This window comes from Diplotaxodon limnothrissa, linkage group LG20 (assembly GCF_057381915.1).
Source record: "Diplotaxodon limnothrissa isolate DT_005_m linkage group LG20, D_limnothrissa_male_GT1.1, whole genome shotgun sequence".
Classification (NCBI taxonomy): domain Eukaryota; kingdom Metazoa; phylum Chordata; class Actinopteri; order Cichliformes; family Cichlidae; genus Diplotaxodon; species Diplotaxodon limnothrissa.
In genome coordinates, this window is record NC_140615.1 from 37,324,620 (window position 1) to 37,344,954 (window position 20,335).

General features: G+C 43.6%; 1 protein-coding gene across 1 annotated transcript; it reads right to left on the reverse strand.

The window, feature by feature from the left end:
- Positions 1-1,421: 1,421 nt before the first annotated feature.
- Positions 1,422-18,526, reverse strand: LOC146611429 (deoxyribonuclease-1-like). The gene is made up of 10 exons (XM_085345079.1): positions 18,487-18,526; positions 11,443-11,603; positions 11,213-11,301; positions 10,360-10,371; positions 7,960-8,046; positions 4,295-4,392; positions 4,055-4,167; positions 3,233-3,390; positions 2,920-3,016; positions 1,422-1,582 (listed from the first exon to the last, which is right to left on the reverse strand). The coding sequence occupies exons 2-10, from the start codon at positions 11,593-11,595 to the stop codon at positions 1,451-1,453; spliced, it is 939 nt and encodes a 312-aa protein (XP_085201205.1). The 5' UTR covers positions 11,596-11,603; positions 18,487-18,526; the 3' UTR covers positions 1,422-1,450.
- Positions 18,527-20,335: the final 1,809 nt, after the last annotated feature.

Sequence of the window (20,335 nt, forward strand, 5' to 3'; positions counted from 1 at the left end):
ATATCAATATCCAACTACCAGCCTCTGTATATTTTATATATTTTATTTTAAACTCTAATTTGTAAAATATGTATACACACACACACGTAGATATACATATTTAGTATACACATTCAGTAATGTGCATACACTCTTATATCGTACATATATTTATTCATATAATTCTCAGATTTAGCCATTCCTATATTTTGCTTGTTCTTATGTTATTGTATTTTGCACACCTCTGTTGCTTGTGAAGCTCGCACACAACAATTTCACTCACATGTACTGTACCAGTGTACCTGCACAGGTGATGTGACAAAAGTGATTTGATTTTAACACTATCATTGATCCAATGCTGATATCAACACTGATATTGATACTATCAGTGTTTGGATCGATCCCCCGAGCCCAAAGCACTGATCGATGCAGGCTGCAGTCAGGAAAAAGTGAAGTGTGCTGGAAAGGTATTATGCCACGACACTCACTAATCTCATTGATGCTCATGAGATTAAGGAGTGTTATAAAAATAAAATGTCTCCATAATCCCAATCAACAGATTAGTTTTGTGATTAAGTGAATTTCAGACTGACATACTAATGTTCTTTCACTGATATACAAATAATCAAAGGTGATAGGATCAGCAAATCAATTTGAAATACATCCTTAAAAACTTTGTGGTGGATGAAGTGTTTTCTTACTGCAGTAAGAAGAAATGCAGGATAAGACGCGTTCTGCTCAGTTTTAATTCCAATTCACAACAACAGTCGCTTCAAGGTAAAAACAGGAGAACGTTCAACACCTGTCTGCTGAGGAAAAATGACAGACCGATGATTTTTTTGAAACCCTTTAACTCATTTAGTAATCGATCCATCCCTGTGGTGTTTTCAGGTGAACCTGTATCAATGCAGGCAGCTCGTCCCAAAATAACAACATCTTAAGAATGTTTTTTAAATTTTATTTTACTATTAAAAAAAACTTTACTGAATTTTATAAAACTCAAGCAATGAAAATCTTAACATTTTCAGAGGAATTCTAAATATTTACATCAGTTTCTGTACAGACCCGAGGGGGACACATCAAGAAAAAGATGGAAGGAAGAAGAAAACAAAGAACTCCTAAAAAATAAAATCAGATTACATTTTCACCTCATAACAAACAAGACTGTTGGATGCACTTTTGTCTTCATGCAAAAACCTTAATTTAAAATATTTTAAAATCAGCACCAAAAACCCTGAAAGTCTCATATTTGAATTTTTGTTTTAAAATTTTACACATTCTGTTCCTGGAGCTGCCTCGCTGCTCAGTCACTTCACTTTGGTCTAAGAGCAGTAGAGCTGGGACTATAAAATAAACCCGTGTTAAAAGAACGGACAGCGCCGAGTGATCCTGGCACAGCTAGAAGGTGAACTGGTTTTGGAATAAAAAAAAAAGACAAACGAGTATATAAAGCATTCAGAGCCTGGGATGATCACAGGGCAGAGAGGAAGGACCAGAGGATCACAGAGGCACTTATTAGGCTCAGGAGGGGCGTGGCCTGAAGGAAGAGGGCGGAGCTCTTTAATACCACTTCCACTGGGTAATGGTCGCTCAGCTGCACCACCTGGCAGACAGAAGCAATGGAAGTCAGAGTCAGACATCATCAAACAGTATTTACATCGGCTGTTTTAACAGGACACACAGGAAAAGGTGACAGATATTTAAGGTGTCCTGGCAAACCCGGCCTGAGAATGAGGATAAAAGCCGATCACTTAAAAATGACATTTATTTTTTAAAAAAGGAGGAAGAAATCCAAAACTATGTTGTGCAGCTTTCTATATTTTGGATTTAAATACCGTTTTTTCAGATGCTGTATTATTATAGATAAAGCTACCCAGCAACAGATCAGTGCTTACAATATTAAAGTAGTATACACATTCATTATTCCACATGTATCAATTAATCTTACGGATCAAATAATATAATTTCTACATAATGAGTGGCCACTTTATTAGGTATACCTAGCAAAGTGTTGAGCTGCTCGTTAACACAGATGTGATCAGTCACACGGCAGCAGCTCAAACAGAGCATCAGGATGAGCAAGGAAGGGGCTTTAAGTGACGTTGAAACCTGCTGTGGTTGTTGGTGCCAGACGGACTGGTCTGAATATTTCAGAATGGTAAATAGACCGGTTCTTAAATAGGCTTTTCTGCTCCGAGTACTCAAAGCTGACGTAGTGGAATTTTCCCACACAAACATCTGTTTACAGAGAATGATCTGAATGCACAAGACATGAAACCTTGAAGCAGATGTGTTACAGCACACTCTTGTCAGCTAAAAACAGGAAAAACATCAGACTCCTTTATCATGCAGTGTATCTGTTTGAGGGCTCAGGCTTCGCACGTACTCTCATTACAGCTCAAGAAACTACTGATGTGCCATCATCCTAAAATACAAATTACTCATAACTTTAAAATAAACATGTAGATAAATTGAACCCACTAAGATGTTCTAATTTATCAAACTTCCTTTTCAGACGTGTACCAAATTATTGCAAATCCAAATGATTCAGAGTTAAATTTTATATGTTTGATATGATAAGACTTTTACAGACCGTTAATGAGTAAACAAACTGTCTATGTCTGCACACTAGAGGGCGCTGCAGAGGATTCTTAAATATCAATTTCATGCTTTCAGACATAATGCAGTGTCAAAAAAAAAAAAAAAAAAAAAGAAAATATGTCAAGAAGACTACAAGCAGCCAAATGTCAGCATAATCAGCAGATGATCATAACCCACACTGAAGACAGACAGCAGCGTTTGTCCTGCTGGGCAGGAACTATAACTATAAAGACTGTAACAAACTCTGACGCTTCCAAATGCTTCAGGAAGGCTGTGATTGTGTTTTATTAGACCTATTAAATGTGACCAGTATATATGTGGTGTCATGTGATCAGTTACCTCGCTCCTGGACATTTTGAACTCCGCTCCGAGATCAAAGACTTTTGCAGAGAATGGCTTGATTGCCCTCAGGAAGGGTTCTCCATGCACAACAATCCTGCGCGCACACACACACACACACACACATTATTTTCTGTTCAAACACACACAAACTAAACCATTAAAATTAAATGCAAGAACATAAAACTCATCCACACATGAACCTTTAAAGTTAGATTAATAACAATAAGATTAACTGTAGCTGACATCCAGCAGGTAACTCTCTACATTCACCAGCTGTTATATATTAATCCACAGTTTTGTCAGCACACACCTGTCGTATGCACAGCTGGTTGCGTCGGTGACAGTGGTGTCCTCTCGGTTTCTGATCAGCCAGGAGAACTCCGACTTCATGAACAGCCGTATGTTTTTCCTGTCACTTCGTTTCACATACGCACAGCTGGCATGGAAATCTCCCAGGAACATCACATTCTACACACACAACAAAGCGAGTGAGTCAGCCTCCAAAGAATCCCACAGTAAAACTTCACCAGTTTTTTAAATCCTGCTGTGAAGGCCAGTGCTGCCTCTCAGCCTCCAAGCAGATGCACCTGTGGTTTCAATCTGAAACTCCTACATCGCCTTGTTCTCAAGTTATCACATTCACAAACTCGCGTGTTCGTCCTGCCCGGTGGGGTGATGACAATACACCATTTACAGCCCAGGGGTAAAAATGTTTACATTTAAAAGACATGCATAAATGCTTTTAGTCTCTATAAATATCTGCATCTTGATGAAGTCAGTGCTTCTATTTATTTTTATATTTCCAAGTTAAAGCTTGCTGATAAACCTGACATCTTCTGTCTAAATACGGACACTTTTGCCTGCAAATAAATTATCCAACAACACTGCAGATGGTAAAGTGCTGATACCGAGGCTTCAAAATCCTGAGTGCAGAGTCAGGCTATGGTTTCAAAGTCAGTGGTTTTTGACTTTTGTGTATAAAGTGACCTTGGATTCCTTGAAAGGCTCTATGTGAATAAAGTCATTTTCCATTTTAAAGCAGACCTTTACAAACACGGATTATGTGAAAATCAGAAAAAAGTTCTCTGTCACATCTGTTCTGATAAGCCTGTTATTAGATGAGTTTTCGCACCGTGTTGTTCCATTTCTTGCTGACTTCCACAAAGACGTCGTAAAGCTTGTTGATCTCCTGGACGGCCTTGCTGGGCTCACTGTGGAGAGGGACCAAGATAAACTCCCCGATCGCTGCCGGGTGGAAAGAGAAAAGGAAAAACAAGAAGAGAAAGAAAAAAGAGAAGAATGAAGGGCACCGTTTTAGTTTAAATCTGAAACTAAGAAGAAAAGCATTCAAAATGTTTTCTTATGCACTAACATGCATTCTTGCTTTGGAAGCGAACCACAAAAGGCTCTCTGACAAACGACTGCTGGCTCCTGTACTGGTATTGACCCGTCACGTTCACCGTCTGCATCCTGTTTGGAGAAGAAAAGATTAAATGCTGTTTAATCATTGGTACGAGCAGCATGTGACCCCTGGTTAATCTAATTTTTGTTCAGCCCCTCCTTCATGACGATTAAGTGGCAGGGTGAAAGTGACGGCGAGGTCACGCTTTATCCAAAGCTGGACAATTTTAAATGTTGCATTTGATTAATGTACTTTAACAGTAGCTGTGAAGCACAGACGCTCGTCTACACTTTACAGTTCAAATCAGCAAGAGATCGCCGAATCACAGTTGGTGTTCACGTACTGCAAACAATCTTGTAGCCTACAAGCAACAAACACCAGAGCAGCAGGATGAAGCCAACACAGAGAGGTCTTTTTCCAGTCCTGGACCACAGCCGGTAGCGGTTTTTGATACGGGCGACACGGGTGGTTGCCCGGGGCGGGATCGTGGTGGGGGCGGCATCACGGGCATCGGCAAAAAAAAAAAAAAAAAAAAAGGAAAAACCATCCATCCATCCATCCATCCATCCATCTTCATCCGCTTTGTCCGGGGCCGGGTCGCGGGGGCAGCAGCCTAAGCAAAGAGGCCCAGACCTCCCTCTCCCCAGCCACCTCCTCCAGCTTATCCGGGGGAACACCAAGGCGTTCCCAGGCCAGCCGAGAGATATAATCTCTCCAGCGTGTCCTGGGTCTGCCCCGGGGCCTCCTCCCGGTGGGACATGCCTGGAACACCTCACCCAGGAGGCGCCCAGGGGGCATCCTTGTCAGATGCCCGAACCACCTCAGCTGGCTCCTTTCGATGTGGAGCAGCAGCTGCTCTACTCTGAGCCCCTCCCGGATGGCCGAACTTCTCACCCTATCTCTAAGGGAGAGGCCAGCCACCCTTCGGAGGAAGCTCATTTCTGCCGCTTGTATCCGCGATCTCGTTCTTTCGGTCACTACCCACAGCTCGTGGCCATAGGTGAGGGTAGGGACGTAGATCGACCGGTAAATTGAGAGCTTCGCTTTTACACTCAGCTCCCTCTTCACCACGACGGACCGGTGCAGCGTCCGCATTACTGCAGCTGCAGCCCCAATCCGTCTGTCGATCTCCGGCTCCCTTCTCCCATCACTCGCGAACAAGACCCCGAGATACTTGAACTCCTCCACTTGGGGCAGGAACTCATCCCCGACCCGGAGTGGGCACTCCACCCTTTTCCGGCTGAGAACCATGGCCTCAGATTTGGAGGTGCTGATCCTCATTCCCGCTGCTTCACACTCGGCTGCGAACAGTTCCAGTGCGAGCTGGAGGCCCTCACCCGATGAAGCCAACAGAACCACATCATCTGCAAAAATCAGAGATGAGATTCTGAGGCCACCAAAGCGAAAGCCCTCCGCCACCTGGCTGCGCCTAGAAATCCTGTCCATAAAAATTATGAACAGAACCGGAGACAAAGGGCAGCCCTGGCGGAGCCCATCACCCACCGGGAACGAGTCCGACTTATTGCCGGCAATGCAAACCAAGCTCTTGCAACGGTTGTATAGGGATCGAATGGCCCGTAGCAATGGGCCAGACACCCCATATTCCCGCAACACCTCCCACAGGACACCCCGAGGGACACGGTCGAATGCCTTCTCCAAGTCCACAAAACACATGTAGACTGGTTGGGCAAACTCCCATGCACCCTCAAGTATCCTGGAGAGGATAAAGAGCTGGTCCAGTGTTCCGCGACCAGGACGAAAACCGCATTGTTCCTCCTGTATCCGAGGTTCGACTAACGGACGAACTCTCCTTTCCAGCACCCTGGCATAGACTTTCCCAGGGAGGCTGAGGAGTGTGATCCCCCTGTAGTTGGAACACACCCTCCGGTCCCCTTTCTTAAAGATGGGGACCACCACCCCGGTCTGCCAGTCCACAGGTACTGCCCCTGATCTCCACGCAACATTGCAGAGGCGTGTCAACCAGGACAGCCCTACAACGTCCACCAGGGGCTCTGCCACCAAGGAGTTGTTTAACTGCCTCAGTGACCTCGCCCCCGGAAATTGGCGGGTCATTCCCCTCATCCCCAGACTCTGCTTCCTCCTCGGAAGACGTGTCAGTGGGATTAAGGAGGTCCTCGAAGTATTCCTTCCACCGCCTGACAATTTTCTCAGTCGACGTCAGCAGCGCTCCGCCAGCACTATACACAGTGCAGGTAGAGCACCGCTTTCCCCTCCTGAGACGTCTGACGGTTTGCCAGAATCTCTTCGAGGCAGTCCGAAAGTCTTTTTCCATGGCCTCTCCGAACTCCTCCCACACCCGAGTTTTTGCTTCAGCCACTGCCCGAGCCGCATTCCGCTTGGCCTGTCGATACCTGTCGGCTGCCTCCGGAGTCCCACAGGCTAACCAAGCCCGATAGGACTCCTTCTTCAGCCTGGTGGCTCCCTTCACCTCTGGTGTCCACCATTTGGTTCGGGGATTACCACCACGGCAGGCACCAACCACCTTGTGGCCGCAGCTCAATGCAGCAGCTTCGGCAGTGGAGACGCTGAACATGGTCCATTCGGACTCAATGTCCCCAGTCTCCCTCGGAATGCTGTTGAAGCTCTGCCGGAGGTGTGCGTTGAAGATCTCGCGGACTGGGGCCTCTGCTAGACGTTCCCAGCACACCCTCACTACGCGTTTAGGTGCACCAGGTCTGTCCAGCGTCCTCCCCCGCCACCTGATCCAACTCACCACCAGGTGGTGATCAGTTGACAGCTCAGCCCCTCTCTTTACCAGAGTGTCCAGAACATATGGTCGCAGGTCTGCTGATACGATTACAAAATCGATCATCGACCTACGGCCTAGAGCGTCCTGGTGCCACGTGAACTTATGGACACTCTTATGTTCGAACAGGGTGTTCGGAAAGGAAAAACAAAAAAGAAAAATTGCTTGTACTCATTGGGCAAGACACTTCACCCATTGCCTACTGGTGGTGGTCAGAGGGCCCGGTGGCGCCAGTGTCCGGCAGCCTCGCCTCTGTCAGTGCGCCCCAGGGTGGCTGTGGCTACAATGTAACTGCCATCACCAGTGTGAATGGGTGAATGACTGGATGTGTAAAGCGCTATACAAATACAGGCCATTTACCATACAGTCCAGTATATAGAGAGACGAGACGACGAGGCTCCAGTTACAGCAGTGCAAGTAAACAAACAATAAATATAAGAAGAGTAAGAAAATAAATCTACACTTTAGGACCAGGGGTAAAGGGTCAATAACAATTTAAAATTTATATTTTATAGTTTGATGATTTAAAGTCTCACACACATTATGTATTCATGATCTGAATCCTGGGTTGTGTGAAATCCCAGAAATAAACCTTAGACAAAGTGAATCTGTGAACTAAGGTGTAGGTGTGTTAGATCATGTTGTGGTGATCCTCGAGTTGGTGGATTTGTGTTCATACTGGAGGGCAAAATTAAAACCAATGGAAGATGGACAAGAAAAGTTGAAAGCCATCAGGTGCTCAGTTTAGAAATAATAGAAAAGAAGCGAAGAGAAACGAGCAAAAGATGCAGGCAATACAGGCCAGAGGGAGTGTTCGCCCGGGGCGCCAAACAGGCTAGGACCGCCACTGACCACAGCCATGTCTTACCTGTAGATGAAAACATACTTCTGCTTGTCGTCAGGAGAGTTTCCCAAACTCTCACTGGCCACTGCCTCGTAGTCGTACTCGTCATACCTCAACGCAGAGAAGGAGACAAGAATGTGGAAAAACGCAGCAGAGAAAGGAGCTGCACGTCACACAGTACGCAATACATGAGCCCGCCAAAACATCAATGTGAACAGAGGAGCACAAGGACCGCTGGGGCTTATGAAGCCATCAGGTGAGCATTACAGAGCAGTCCTCATTGTTCTTTCAGAGAAACAAGGAAGCTAAAGTCAGATTTATCCCAGTGATCTGCTCTGCTGGAGTTCACGCCTCGATGAACGCTCCCTCGTGCACCTCTCTTCACATTGTTCAAGCAAATTTATACCAACATTCCTACAATTTAAACAAATTGCATTTTTTAGGTAACCAGTGCCCTAGTCACTGAAATGTCCTTTTTTTAATGGTCTTTTTATTTACACTTTCAAAAAAACAAACAAACACACACACACACACACACACACACACACACACACACAACCCAAGATTGTGCATGTGTGTTCGTGGTGGGAAGTCATACATGCATGTATGTAAATCTGCATGTAACCTCATTATCATGTTTTAGAAACACATTAATGCTTTTTGTGCCTGAAATGCTAAATAATATGCTAACATGACTAAAGCTAATGTAGCCCAGTCCCATGATTTTTACTACACCTAAACATAGTATCCAGGTACTTCTATTTGGAGTATTTTTTATTTTTATTTTATTTTAGCTCTGTTTAGCTGCTTTTGAGCATTTCCCCTCGCCTTCTCTTTCCATCATTTTAATCGAATGTTTCTGTTTTATGAGACCGCTGTAGTTTCATTCTGTGTTTTTTTTTTTTTTTTTTTTTTTTTTTTAACTCATGTAGCCATTTTTCTCGTTACATTGTGACTCCTAATGTCGCTTAGCAACTATTTCATGTCCACTTACATTAGAAGCTTTTCAAACTATTTCTGTTGTAATGCTACTAAAATTAATACTGAAACTTGGCACTTTAATCTACTGTAGTCTTATGAAAATGTTGCATGGACTTTTATTATGGGACTTTGGTTAAATATGACAGTAAGATTTCTTGAGATGAAGTCTTAATACTAGAAAAGCACATGAAAACAGTCCAGCGTGATAGTCCCAGAAGTGGAGCTCCCCAGGGCTTAGCACCCGGCCTACTAAGCTTTATACATGTACAGAAAGTATTTCAGTCACGCTGTCAGAAATATGAGACATATTTCAGCACGTGAAATTTGTAGTTTGGGATATTTACATCTAGCTAAATAAAAGTACAATTTACAAAACAAACAAACATGAAAATGTTTATTCTTCAACTTGAACCCACAGCATGTTTTTTTTGTACAGCGCCCACCCAAAGCTTGGACACACTGCACTGATGGGTAACACTTTATTTTGTTAAGTCAAAAGTACCTTTCACAGTAACCACTTAGTTGATAAATATTTTTGCAATTTAAACAGTCAGCAGTCCATAAACACATCACATATTTACATTTCGTTATGTGCTTTCACATGTGTGCTCATCTGCATTTACTACAGCTTTGATCCTTGGCTGCTCAGGTCTCCATGCTACTTCACCATTGTGAGTAGAAATGTGTTCATGTTAGATAGAAAGCACTTACATGGGAAAAGCATAGAAGAAAGTGCTTGTGTGAATGTGTGTGAATGAGGCAAGCGTTTTGAGTCCTCACTCAGACTAAAAAGGAGCTACATTTTTACCAAATTTAACAATAATAATAATAATAATAATAATAATAATCAGGGTTGTAGTGAACGTTACTTGAGTTGGCATTTAGATTGATATTAGTTTCTGTGTTTCTATTCTAGTTTCTATTCTTTTCCCCATAAAGACTGCATTTTACCACCTCCCCGTAACCATAACAACAAGTTTTGACATCTCCATGCGTGTCAATAAAGATGAGGTTTGATGACCTTTAGAATAGTTTCCAGGTTTTTCCCACGGTAAGTGCATGAGCAGAGACCGCCCTCACTAACTTCTAACGTGTCGCTCTATAAGCAGACATGAAAATGACAGAAACAGCTCAGCTCATGAAGAGGTTCAAGGGTCACTAGTGGCCCTTGAACCTCTTTTTAAGGCCCTGCTACTGACTAGGAGGCTTTCAAGTTGTTCAGAGTTAAATCAGAATCATTCAGTTCATGCTTTTCCCTTTAACAAATACTGGACTGATAAACCTGTATGACACATTTCCATCCCGATTTTCTCTAATAGTGACTTTCCAAAGTAAAGTGTTGCCATTTCAGGCATTTTGGTTAGTAAAGGGTGTAAATTTCGATTATTAGGATTAATGAATATGATTAGATGATACTTCACATGCTCATTAAATCCAGTGTACCTGTCAGATCCCCTGTTGAAGGCAGACAGCAGACACATAATGACCATCATTATGCACATATTGTGGTTAAGCAGTGTTAGAATACTAGCTGAGTATATTAAAAGATCGAGCAGTTTACGGTCTTGTATGTCAGCAACATGCCCACGTACTCTTTAGCAATACAGCAATCTCTTTGCATCGTTATCATAAAACACTGACTGGTAGTGAACTGTAGCTTTGTCAGTACACACAGAGTACAAACATAAAACAGGAGTAAGCCACAGCCAACTGAATCATGCTGACACCTGTTAGTGCCATCGTGCTGTGTTTTCATAGAGCTCACAGCTGCTGTATTAGAAAGGGTCAGACTTCCCTTTTGCTCTCACACAGTCTCGCTTCATGCTGAAGATTTTGGAAAATGCTTTTCCTGCTTATACTTTTTCCTGTCAAATATATGAAGTGTAATCAAAATGTTCTGGGAGTGGGTCTACAAAAATCAAATACCCTAAATTATGTAAGTGATGTGAGGCAAGGTAATCTTATGGAGCCCTGCACTATTATATGGCTGGTTTTATTTGAGAAGAGAGAACAAAGTTGCCAGGTCAGGTGAGTGAGCGCAGAATGGGACATCCAGGAGAACTACAAATAATCAATAATAGTGAATAATGACATCATCATATGATTATTTCAAGCACACACTGTCTCTGTCCGAGACCACAGAAGTCCCACCTACCTAATGGTCAAACTTTCTCTTTACGATTAGCAACCAATGAGCAATGAGTAGAATAAGTCCTCTTTAAGGGCTGAAACTCAGCTGACAAGATTTTCATGCTGATAGTTTAAACTGTAGCCAGAGTTTCCAGCGAATGTTTACCTGTTGAGCACAGACAGCAACGTTTCAATGGCTCGACCGTCTGGATCCACCACGTGCTGTAGGAGGCTGATATCACAACGAGTCAGGACCTGGACAGACACATGGGCACACAGAAAAAAGGTCATAGGTCGAGTCATAAATACAGCAACAGATCCAATTCTGCCAATAATTCATTCATAACGGCAGCAGGAAAAAATATAATATAAAATGCATAATAAAGTGTGTGTTACCAGTTTGAGATAGTGCATCAGTCTCTCGTCTGATGCTTTCGCAGAGTCGAATTTCTGCACGTTGTAGGCACAGATCCTGAGTTCAGTTGCTGACTTCAAGACAAAAATGGAGAGCAAAAGGAAGAGGGAAAGACCAGAAGAGCGCCACCTCATGGTTGGATCTGTGAAGAATAAAAGACGCACGATGTCACTGATGCAAAGCACAGTGTCCAAAACGCACAGCTCTCACTGACGTGGAATAAGCTAAAGAAACCAACTTGTGGAATGTCTTCACAATGCCTTGAGTTTGGAAATTTGATATAATAGTGAGAATAAAAGATTCCAATGACAATCAACCATCCTGCAGGTCCGACCTGCGTGCAGCCATGAATCACCCCAAAAAGCCAAGACGACAGAGCAAGGCCTGACAGTAACTGTGGTGTCACTACAGATTAATAACCACACTTCCTGTCTGCACATGCAGAAACACAGAAGCAATTTACAACCATCACACAAAGACGGTGCAGCAGCAACGCCACTCACGGCACAACCACACTGCCCACAGTCTCCATTTCTATCGATATTCTTACACAAGTTCTGTCAAACTCGACGCATCATCGTTTCCTGTTCGCAGCCTCTGGCTCACATTATTAGTGTAAATGTTACACAAATTGATAACCTATATATGAAATGACTACATTTTTAACCTGATTGCAAATATGAGAAAGCACAATCCTAAATGAAACAGGGACCAGTGATAAATACAGATTCAGTCAACACAGAGATTACAGGACACACAGCAGGCTGATCCTTGTTCTACAGTTACTTTCTACACTGAGCCAAATTTCTGTCACATTGTTACAGATATCAGCTCATAATGGAAACAAAAACTGCTCAGAAAACTTCAGGGAGCAGCTGACCATCACAGTACGACACAGTCAGGTAAACTTGAGGAATATCAGTCTGTCCAGTCTGGACGCATGAGGTGCACTGGAGAGGCAACAACAAGAGAACGTCCCAAAAGCGAATGTGTTAGCAGGCGGCGTTCACAGATGACTCTCCTCTTCCTTCCTCTCTAGTTTTGTGTTTTGTTAGTGACCGTCAGATGTTACCTGCACCAGCGTCTCAAGGATGGCATGTCCATTCATTGCATCGCAAGAAGGCCCGTGCGCCTCCCAGCACAGTCCATGACATGACCGTTAGAGAAGACAGACACACAAAAGGTCAGCAGCAGGACCAATATCTGCTCCTATGTGAGAGGAGGGAAAAGAAGCATGGCCAGGAAAATCACTTCAACCTGTCAGAAACTGAATTGAAGAGGTCCCAAAGGTTGATTCTGGTTAACTCGATGTAACGTTTTCACTGGGAGAAATGTTTTGTTACTCATCCAAGTGACTTCTTCAGTCTCAGCTGACTGCATTTCTGAGTCGAGGAGCGGGCCTAAGGGTACATCTTTCACCTTACAGTGCTGTGTCTGCAGCCATTCCCCGACTCTCTGTGAATGGTACTCATGGCCATTGATCAGTGGTTGTTGATCAACGGTCATGGTTATTTGCATATTAATGATCAAGGAACTGACCTCACAGCCCATTGTTCCTTCAGTGGGCTGATTTCAGTCATTGTTCAAATGTACTGTTTATAAGGTTGGAAGCCTGCAGTCATCTGAGACTGAAGAAGTCACTGGATGAGTGACGAAACGTTTCTCCCAATGAAAGCGCTACGTCCAGATGAACAGAACCAACTTTTTGGCGCTGCATTTTTTGTGCACTTTCAAATCGTCTATATCAGGGGTTCTTAACCTTTTTCACCTCGCGGCCCAATTTTTTCACTACAAAGTGGCTTATAGCCCAGCTTTAATGGCATTCACCACACATCAACAGGACTGGCAGGTCTGACACATGTGGAAGACATGAGAGTCTGGAGGCGTTGAGGAAAGTTTTATGCATCATCCAGCGTCAGTGGAGGCCTGAGGAGGCACGTCCTTATCCTGCATATTCTTGGAAGAGCAGACAGATCCCGACTGCTTTTAGATGCGGGAATGACATCATTACCCTTCTGCTAATGCAGTGCACTCTGGGTTCCTCCACTGCCTCATATTCCCCAGATCTGAAACCAACCAAGAACCTCTGGGTGCCACAAACAGTCCACGAGGTCACTGAGGTCACTGCCCTGATCCAGATGTGGGAGGAGGTCCTGAGGGCAGCCTTCACTGTCTCATCAAGAGGTTGCTCCCAGATTGTTGGGAGTGTACACTCCTGAACAACTAATGCAGTTTTACTTTAAACATTCATATAGTATTACTTCTACCTCACTACATCTTGGATGAAAATACTACTCTTTGTACACTTTTTTAAACCTTTAGTTTTTTCCTCATTTTTAATATTTCAAAAATTCTGACGTAAAAAAAATGCAGCAGAAGTAGCTGGTGGAGTAAATATTGTCTTTTTTAAATGTTTGAGAATCTTTTTGGTAGTAAAACTTGTTTATGACATGTGACTGTTCTGGGGCACTCAAGGGCAGTGAGCCAAGCTGTGAAGGCATCTTCATTATAACCATACATCACACAGACAGGTGCTTCTGTTATTTAGTCTGATCCTCATCTGCATCGTCCTAATGGCGACGAGCGAGGCCCTGCTGCAAAGCAAACGTGTTCCCAGATTTAATGACTACACAGGTGAAACAGCAAGGTGAGTCAGTGATGCTTAACTGACACACCAGCGTCAGCTCACAGGAGCAACTACATGGAGAAAGAGGACGAGAGAGTGAGGCTGCTGGGACAGAGAGAAACTCCACATCAGCCTCATGACTGCAGAGGAAAAGGGGAAATGTTCAACAGTCTTCAGGGGAGGAGACACAAAAGCAAGTTTGTACAGCTGAGAATGAGAGCAGGAAGTGTGCCGCTTGATTTTAAACACCAGCTTAATCTTGGCCTGTAAACATCCTTTCATAACTCATGAGTGTGACGGAGAAACATGAGACAGTGTGAGTGTGGAGGAGTCGTCTGCCAGCAGAGCTGACTGGTCTGACTGGTCTGATGGACGAGTGACAGCATGCTCAGGCCTGTGTGCAGAAAAGCTGTTTGTTTGCTGACACACTTTAAATTATTTTATTGTTGCACATTTTCACTCCATTTCAATAGTTTTGATCATGAAAATTCTGTTTTTTGTTTGAGCCATAAAGAAAAAAAAACTGCTGCCGTGTTTAATACTGCTGTTCCTCGAGAGTGTGCCGAGCTACTGCAGCTCTTTGTGATACAGCGCATCCTTGTGCAATACGATTTTCATCGCCCTCTGATGCTACTTTTTCATACGCTGACAGCAGAACTATCCAGGTCATCAGTTAACATTTACAGTCACAAGATTACTCTAAATCAGCCGTAGGTGTAAATGTGAGCGTCTCCATACAAACAGAAGGTCTGGCAGTTTGAGTGTCAGCTGTATGTTAACAGTGTCACAGTCTTCCAGGATTCAGTCCAAGGTCAGACGTTTAACATGTTAAACGTTCAAAGGTCTGCAAAGCAAATGCAAATCTGAACAAACAACAAGACCTTTGGAACAGACAAGACCAAAGCGCAGGAGTTCGGTCATCATGGAAAAACCAAGCCAAGCTGTGCAATACAGCTGTGCATAAATCACTGCTCAGAAACGTCAGTGAACTGGAGCAAGGCTGTAAAGACGAGCAGGTCAAAATTCCTTCACAGTGACGCGAGAGCCTGAGTCGTAGGTCGTACTTTCATTTTCCTGGACCTGAAACATTTGATTAAACTGTTTTTAATGCAGCCTTTTTAAAGTTGAACCCATATCAATATTAAATACACAAACACACTCTGTCCATGACTTCTCACTATAACATGACCTTATAGGAGGCACAAACAGAGCGAATGAGTAGAGATGTATATGCCGAGTGGCTGCCTGTTGCTAATAATAAAATGAGGAACCTGCAGGAATTAAAGTGAAGTGGTTACTCGCTGTGGTCGGGTTAGTTAACAGTCAGTCAGCCCAGCTGTGACTCTTCAGATGTCTTCACTCCGCCCCTCCCAGGCGTAAATGCGGTGCGACCGGTCGAGTGACTCCCTCAGTACACCAGATTTCTACACACCGACCTACCTGACTGACGACAACAACCCTCACTAACCTGCACGATACGAGATTACAGCACAAGGCGAGCAACAGTTTACAAGTTGCTTTGCCAAGTTGAGCACTTTGAAGGTTCAATTCAGACTTGGGTTATTTTTCAGGCTGTGGACGAGGATGTTTTTGTATCAGAGGACATAAGGCCTTAAAATCCTGTGTTGGCAAAACAAACAGTATCATATTGCAGCCACCACCCCAACCACCTTTCACAACCAGGGGAACTTTGTGGAATTAAGCTTCTGGCTACACAGTCATCGAGCTGCTTTCGAGTACAAACACAGTTTGATTTAAAACTGCGTAAACTAATCAGCCTTAGCTTTCAGACTGAACATAGAATTAAAACACTCGCTTCACCGTTTCTGACACTTGGTTGAAAGACTCATTCGGCCTGAGAAAGTGTTAGACGAGGAGCCCTGGAGCAAGGTGTGCCATTTGAAATGCAGAAGAGCCTCACAATGAGTGACAGCACAAAGTTGATTTTGATGTTATTTAACCAGGAAGTCCTGCAGGGTTAACAGCACTTTGCAGGGAAAGGAGGAGGGGCTTACTTTGTAGTCACTGCCACAAAAGTTCTAGAAACAAGTGTCGCCGCTCAGCAGGTGTTTTGAAAAGCCTTATTTCAGTTGTTATTTTAAAGTATCGCCTACATTTAATTTAACTTGTGTGGTTACCAGGAAAAAGTCTCACGTGGCCATCTTTGTTATTTACGGTTGTCGTCTTTCTGTCCCACAGCTTTGATGTCAGGACTCTGAGCGCCACGTCTCTCTCTGCTCTGACCGAATCAGTAAAATATCCAGAACTGACTTTAAATTCTGTGAACGGCTCCAAACTCCTTGGAATAAACCGTTGGGTAAACGGCAGCATAGTTCATGTGTTGTGTGGCCTGCTTTATTGTTCTTTCTGTTTATGAGTTTTAAGAAAGGATCTGTGTGAGTGCTGCGCTCTGGTAGGACACACCTGCATTTAAGGGGGTTTTGAATTCAAGGACACAAGGTCCGACATCTGATGTGTTTGAAGCATCTAATCTTAGAAGATCAATGCTAAGAGCTAGCTTCAATGGCAGCTACCTGCCCCTCCCTGATATGCACCACTGGAGTTTTATGGGTTGCCAGTAAATAACGGTGCATTTCAGAGACTTTCAATGTCTGTGTTAGGAAGGTCAAGGCGTGCAGGAGGTGCTGGCTAACATTTCAACTCCAATGGGTTTAATTTTTTACTCACTTGTTAGATTTAAGCATAAAAATACTCGTGAGTTGGATTAAACACTATGAAATGTTCAGTTAAGGTTATAAAAGATTACAAGCAGCAATAGAAAACCAACAGATGCCACCGTTAACGTTCAATTTCTAGTCAGCCCATTTATCCACCCCGACCTCCTCTCCACCTCGACAGATAGTTGTGCAATTCGACTTCCTCCTGCCATCATCACTGCCGCCACAGAGAGTCCTGTCACCAGAACATGAACTCTACTCATTACCATTCACTGGCATCAGAGAGAAACACATAAGATTCCTTGTCTTCATAGTTTGTTCCACATATTTATACACATCCAGATTCATCATGACTCTAAAATGGAAATTCATAAATCGTTCCTGTTTTTAAGGCTCCGTTAACAGTCCCAGTTAGAGAGTTCAAGACACACCAACCTCACTGTACCATTGCTGGTTTCTCACTTTGTTCAGGCGTGAAGCAGCATACATGTGAACTCAGCAGCAGTTTCCAGGTTAGCCGGTGACTCGGCTCTGAATGTTTCAGCTGGTGAGGTCAAATTCACCAATTATTAACAAGTTAATGCTTAACACTGGTCGAAAAGCACAAATCGCATGACTTTAAAGCTTCTTTCATCCAGAAAGAGACACAATGAAACCAAAATAAGTTCTCAAACAGGTCTGTTAATGATAAATAGACTGAATGCCAGTTTGGCACAAACTGACCTCAAAGGCAGACAAAAGAATAAAAATGGTTGAAAATATGAATCAAGAAGGGAACAAAGACACGGCCGACTTCAAAATGAGGAGGCAGGCAGAAAAATGCAGAAATCATTTTGCATTTTACACACCTGGTTTTCTCAAACGTCCATGGATACGAACCAGTGCTGAAGCTCATCTGCAAAACTTTCACTTTCAGCATGTTTTAAATAAACACCACATATGTATCCTGAATAAAGTCTTTCAGCTCAGCTGGACCATTAATAAGTGTGAGTCCAATCACGTTTCCAACTCAGCACCCTTGAATTTGGAATATTTTCATGGAAATAATCCAAGGATCTTGGAAAGAAAAGTGTCTGGACTTCTTTAAGTTTCCTTTAAGAAGCTTCTTCAGTTCTAAGACCAACTGGTGAAGAGTCAGACAGATTTCCTCAGAGACACTCCCTTAATTTTCCTGTTAGAACACCAAAGAGGCAGAATTCTGGCCAAACAGAGACTGGGTGAACAGGAGCTGGTATTTATGCTCCTGTTTACACAGCGTGCGTGAAAATATCTCAGTTTTAAATATTTAATCTGGAGTAAAGATTCTGTTTAAAGTGTTGCTGCATAATTTGAATACCTCCTGAGGAACTGCACAGCGTCTTTCTACATCCTACTGTGACTGGCTCTGTTTTACATTCCTGCTGCTTCACCTGCTTTATGTGGTTTTTCTTTCTTATTTTCTCTCCACCTTTTGTCACGGCCACGCACTGAAATACCAACATAGATTCCTTTGACGTGACTCTGAAAACATCCGAATTTAAGTTGGGAAATTTAAAAGATGTTAAAAACTACTACCATCCTCACAAAGGCACGAAAACACTTAAACATTGACAGAGTCCGTTCACACAGCCTACACACCCACGGCCACTTCAGTTTTAAGCACTCACACACTGAGCAGACCCAGTAACCGGTACTGGTCTCGTCCCAGTAACGGCTGCTGGATCAGTTGTTGTTTTTCGTACCTGTTCAGGTGAGTCAAATTACGACCGTCTGCTGCTAAGTCTCTGAGCGTATCCTGCTGGGTGTGGACGCTGTCTCAGCCTGGCGCAGGTATCGCCGTCCAGGTTGTTCACGTCTACAAATGCAGCATTCAGGGTCTGTGGTAAAGACGGGACGTTTTTTACATCATGACATCTGTGACACCCATTTTATGTCACATGATCAACCAACTTACCTATCAGCTGCAGCCCCAGAGCAGGTGTGAGCCACAGATGAGCATGACGTAGTCTGGTGAAATCTGATTTCCTTACTGCAGCCACATAACGCTCCCACAGCGCAGTGCAAAAAAGTATCATCGTCATAAGAATTATTTCATATTTAACACATAAAGTGACTTGAACTGTCCAAAAAATTGGTTAGGCAGTGAAAGCATGTTGGACTGGAGTCAGTGAGAATCTAAGATTAGTTAGAAATGTCATCTCTGGATATTTAAGTGTGTTTTTACAGTAAAATCAAAACCACCTTTGAGTATTTCCTCATCACATGCTCCACAGTAGTTTAAAAGGTGTGACTGATCATGTGTGATGATGAAATCCCATGGCTTCTCGGTTGTGTTCACACTGGAGTATAATAGCTGTGAGAAAATGTTGAGCAACACAATTATTTCCTGTTACTCCACCAGAGCCACACTCACCTGATGGCAGCTAGCATGAGCTCAGCTGGCTGGGAGCTCGTGGCTTCAGGCTGAATTCTGGGTAGAGGCAGAGGATCTGTGGGAGCAGAGCTGTGAGTCCGGAGAGGGCTGCAGAAACTCTACTGCTGCCCTGCAATCAGGCTGCTCAGCCACAGGCCTATACTCCTGGCAGGAAGAAGGACGCTGAAAAAAGACTTGTGAGCTGAGCTGTTCAGCTCAGAGGTGGTGTGTGTGGGTATCCTGTTCCTATTGCACTCTTCCAGTTTGAGGGTTCACAGTTCCTAATGCTCCTATTACCACTGAGACATTTTGTGCTTTATTCCTACACGTTTGCTCCACTTCTTCCTTCAGTGCCCTGTCCTTTACCCCATCCTCCTTATTTCTGATGTTACTGTCTGCTGGGATTGCCACATCTATCACAGCTGTGGCTTTCCGTTCCCTGTCAGTCACCACTGTGTGGTGGTTGGCCAGCAGCCGCCTCTCTGCCCAACAGGACCTCAGCCTGCTATTCTTTCTCAGCTGCCTTCTGATGTGTCTCCTATCAGGCCTTCTGCAGCCCTGATGCTCGTGCACACTATCCCAGCCACTTGGTTGTGCCTCTCGGCGTCTGCTGTTTCAGCTCGTATCCTACAGCCTGCTACTGTGAGCTGGACTCTCTCTGGGTCACTGTTGCACAGCATGCAGCTTGCATCCTGTGGTAGCTTGTGCTGTGGTAGACTCCTGTCTCAGTTTATCTGGTGCATAGGGGCCATGGTCAGAGCCTCTGCGATGTCCTTCAGGCCGGCTTATTTTAGCCACTTCCACTGTCTCTCATCCATCGGTCATCATCAAACATCAGAATTTCACAAAGAATCCCAACTTTTAGAGACTTACTAAACTGCCTGTTTTATTTCCATCAAACTGCTGTAGGACTTTTGAATTCAGTTTCATAAACACAAAGTTGAAACAAGTCATTCAACTTTCATAATTATCAAGATAGCGAGATCATTTACAGTTATTCTGGTCTCTGGTGTGTCTTAGCATCAGGAAGAATGAAAACAGTATTAGTGAGCAGGTTAGGAGGTCACTATCAGTCCTGTATACTTCATTCATACTTCCTTCTAGGAGAATGAAAAATTAAGAAAATAATTGCTTGAAGTTCATTCGGTTATATGACCACAGACTCATCTCTACAGATT

Excerpts from the sequence above, each read along its gene's own strand:
- LOC146611429 (XM_085345079.1), bottom strand. The coding sequence starts at position 11,595 with ATGAGGTGGCGCTCTTCTGGTCTTTCCCTCTTCCTTTTGCTCTCCATT. Across the intron at positions 11,302-11,442 it reads TGATGCACTATCTCAAACTG|GTCCTGACTCGTTGTGATAT; the intron begins GTAACACACACT and ends GTGTCTGTCCAG. Across the intron at positions 3,017-3,232 it reads ACCAGCTGTGCATACGACAG|GATTGTTGTGCATGGAGAAC; the intron begins GTGTGTGCTGAC and ends GTGTGCGCGCAG.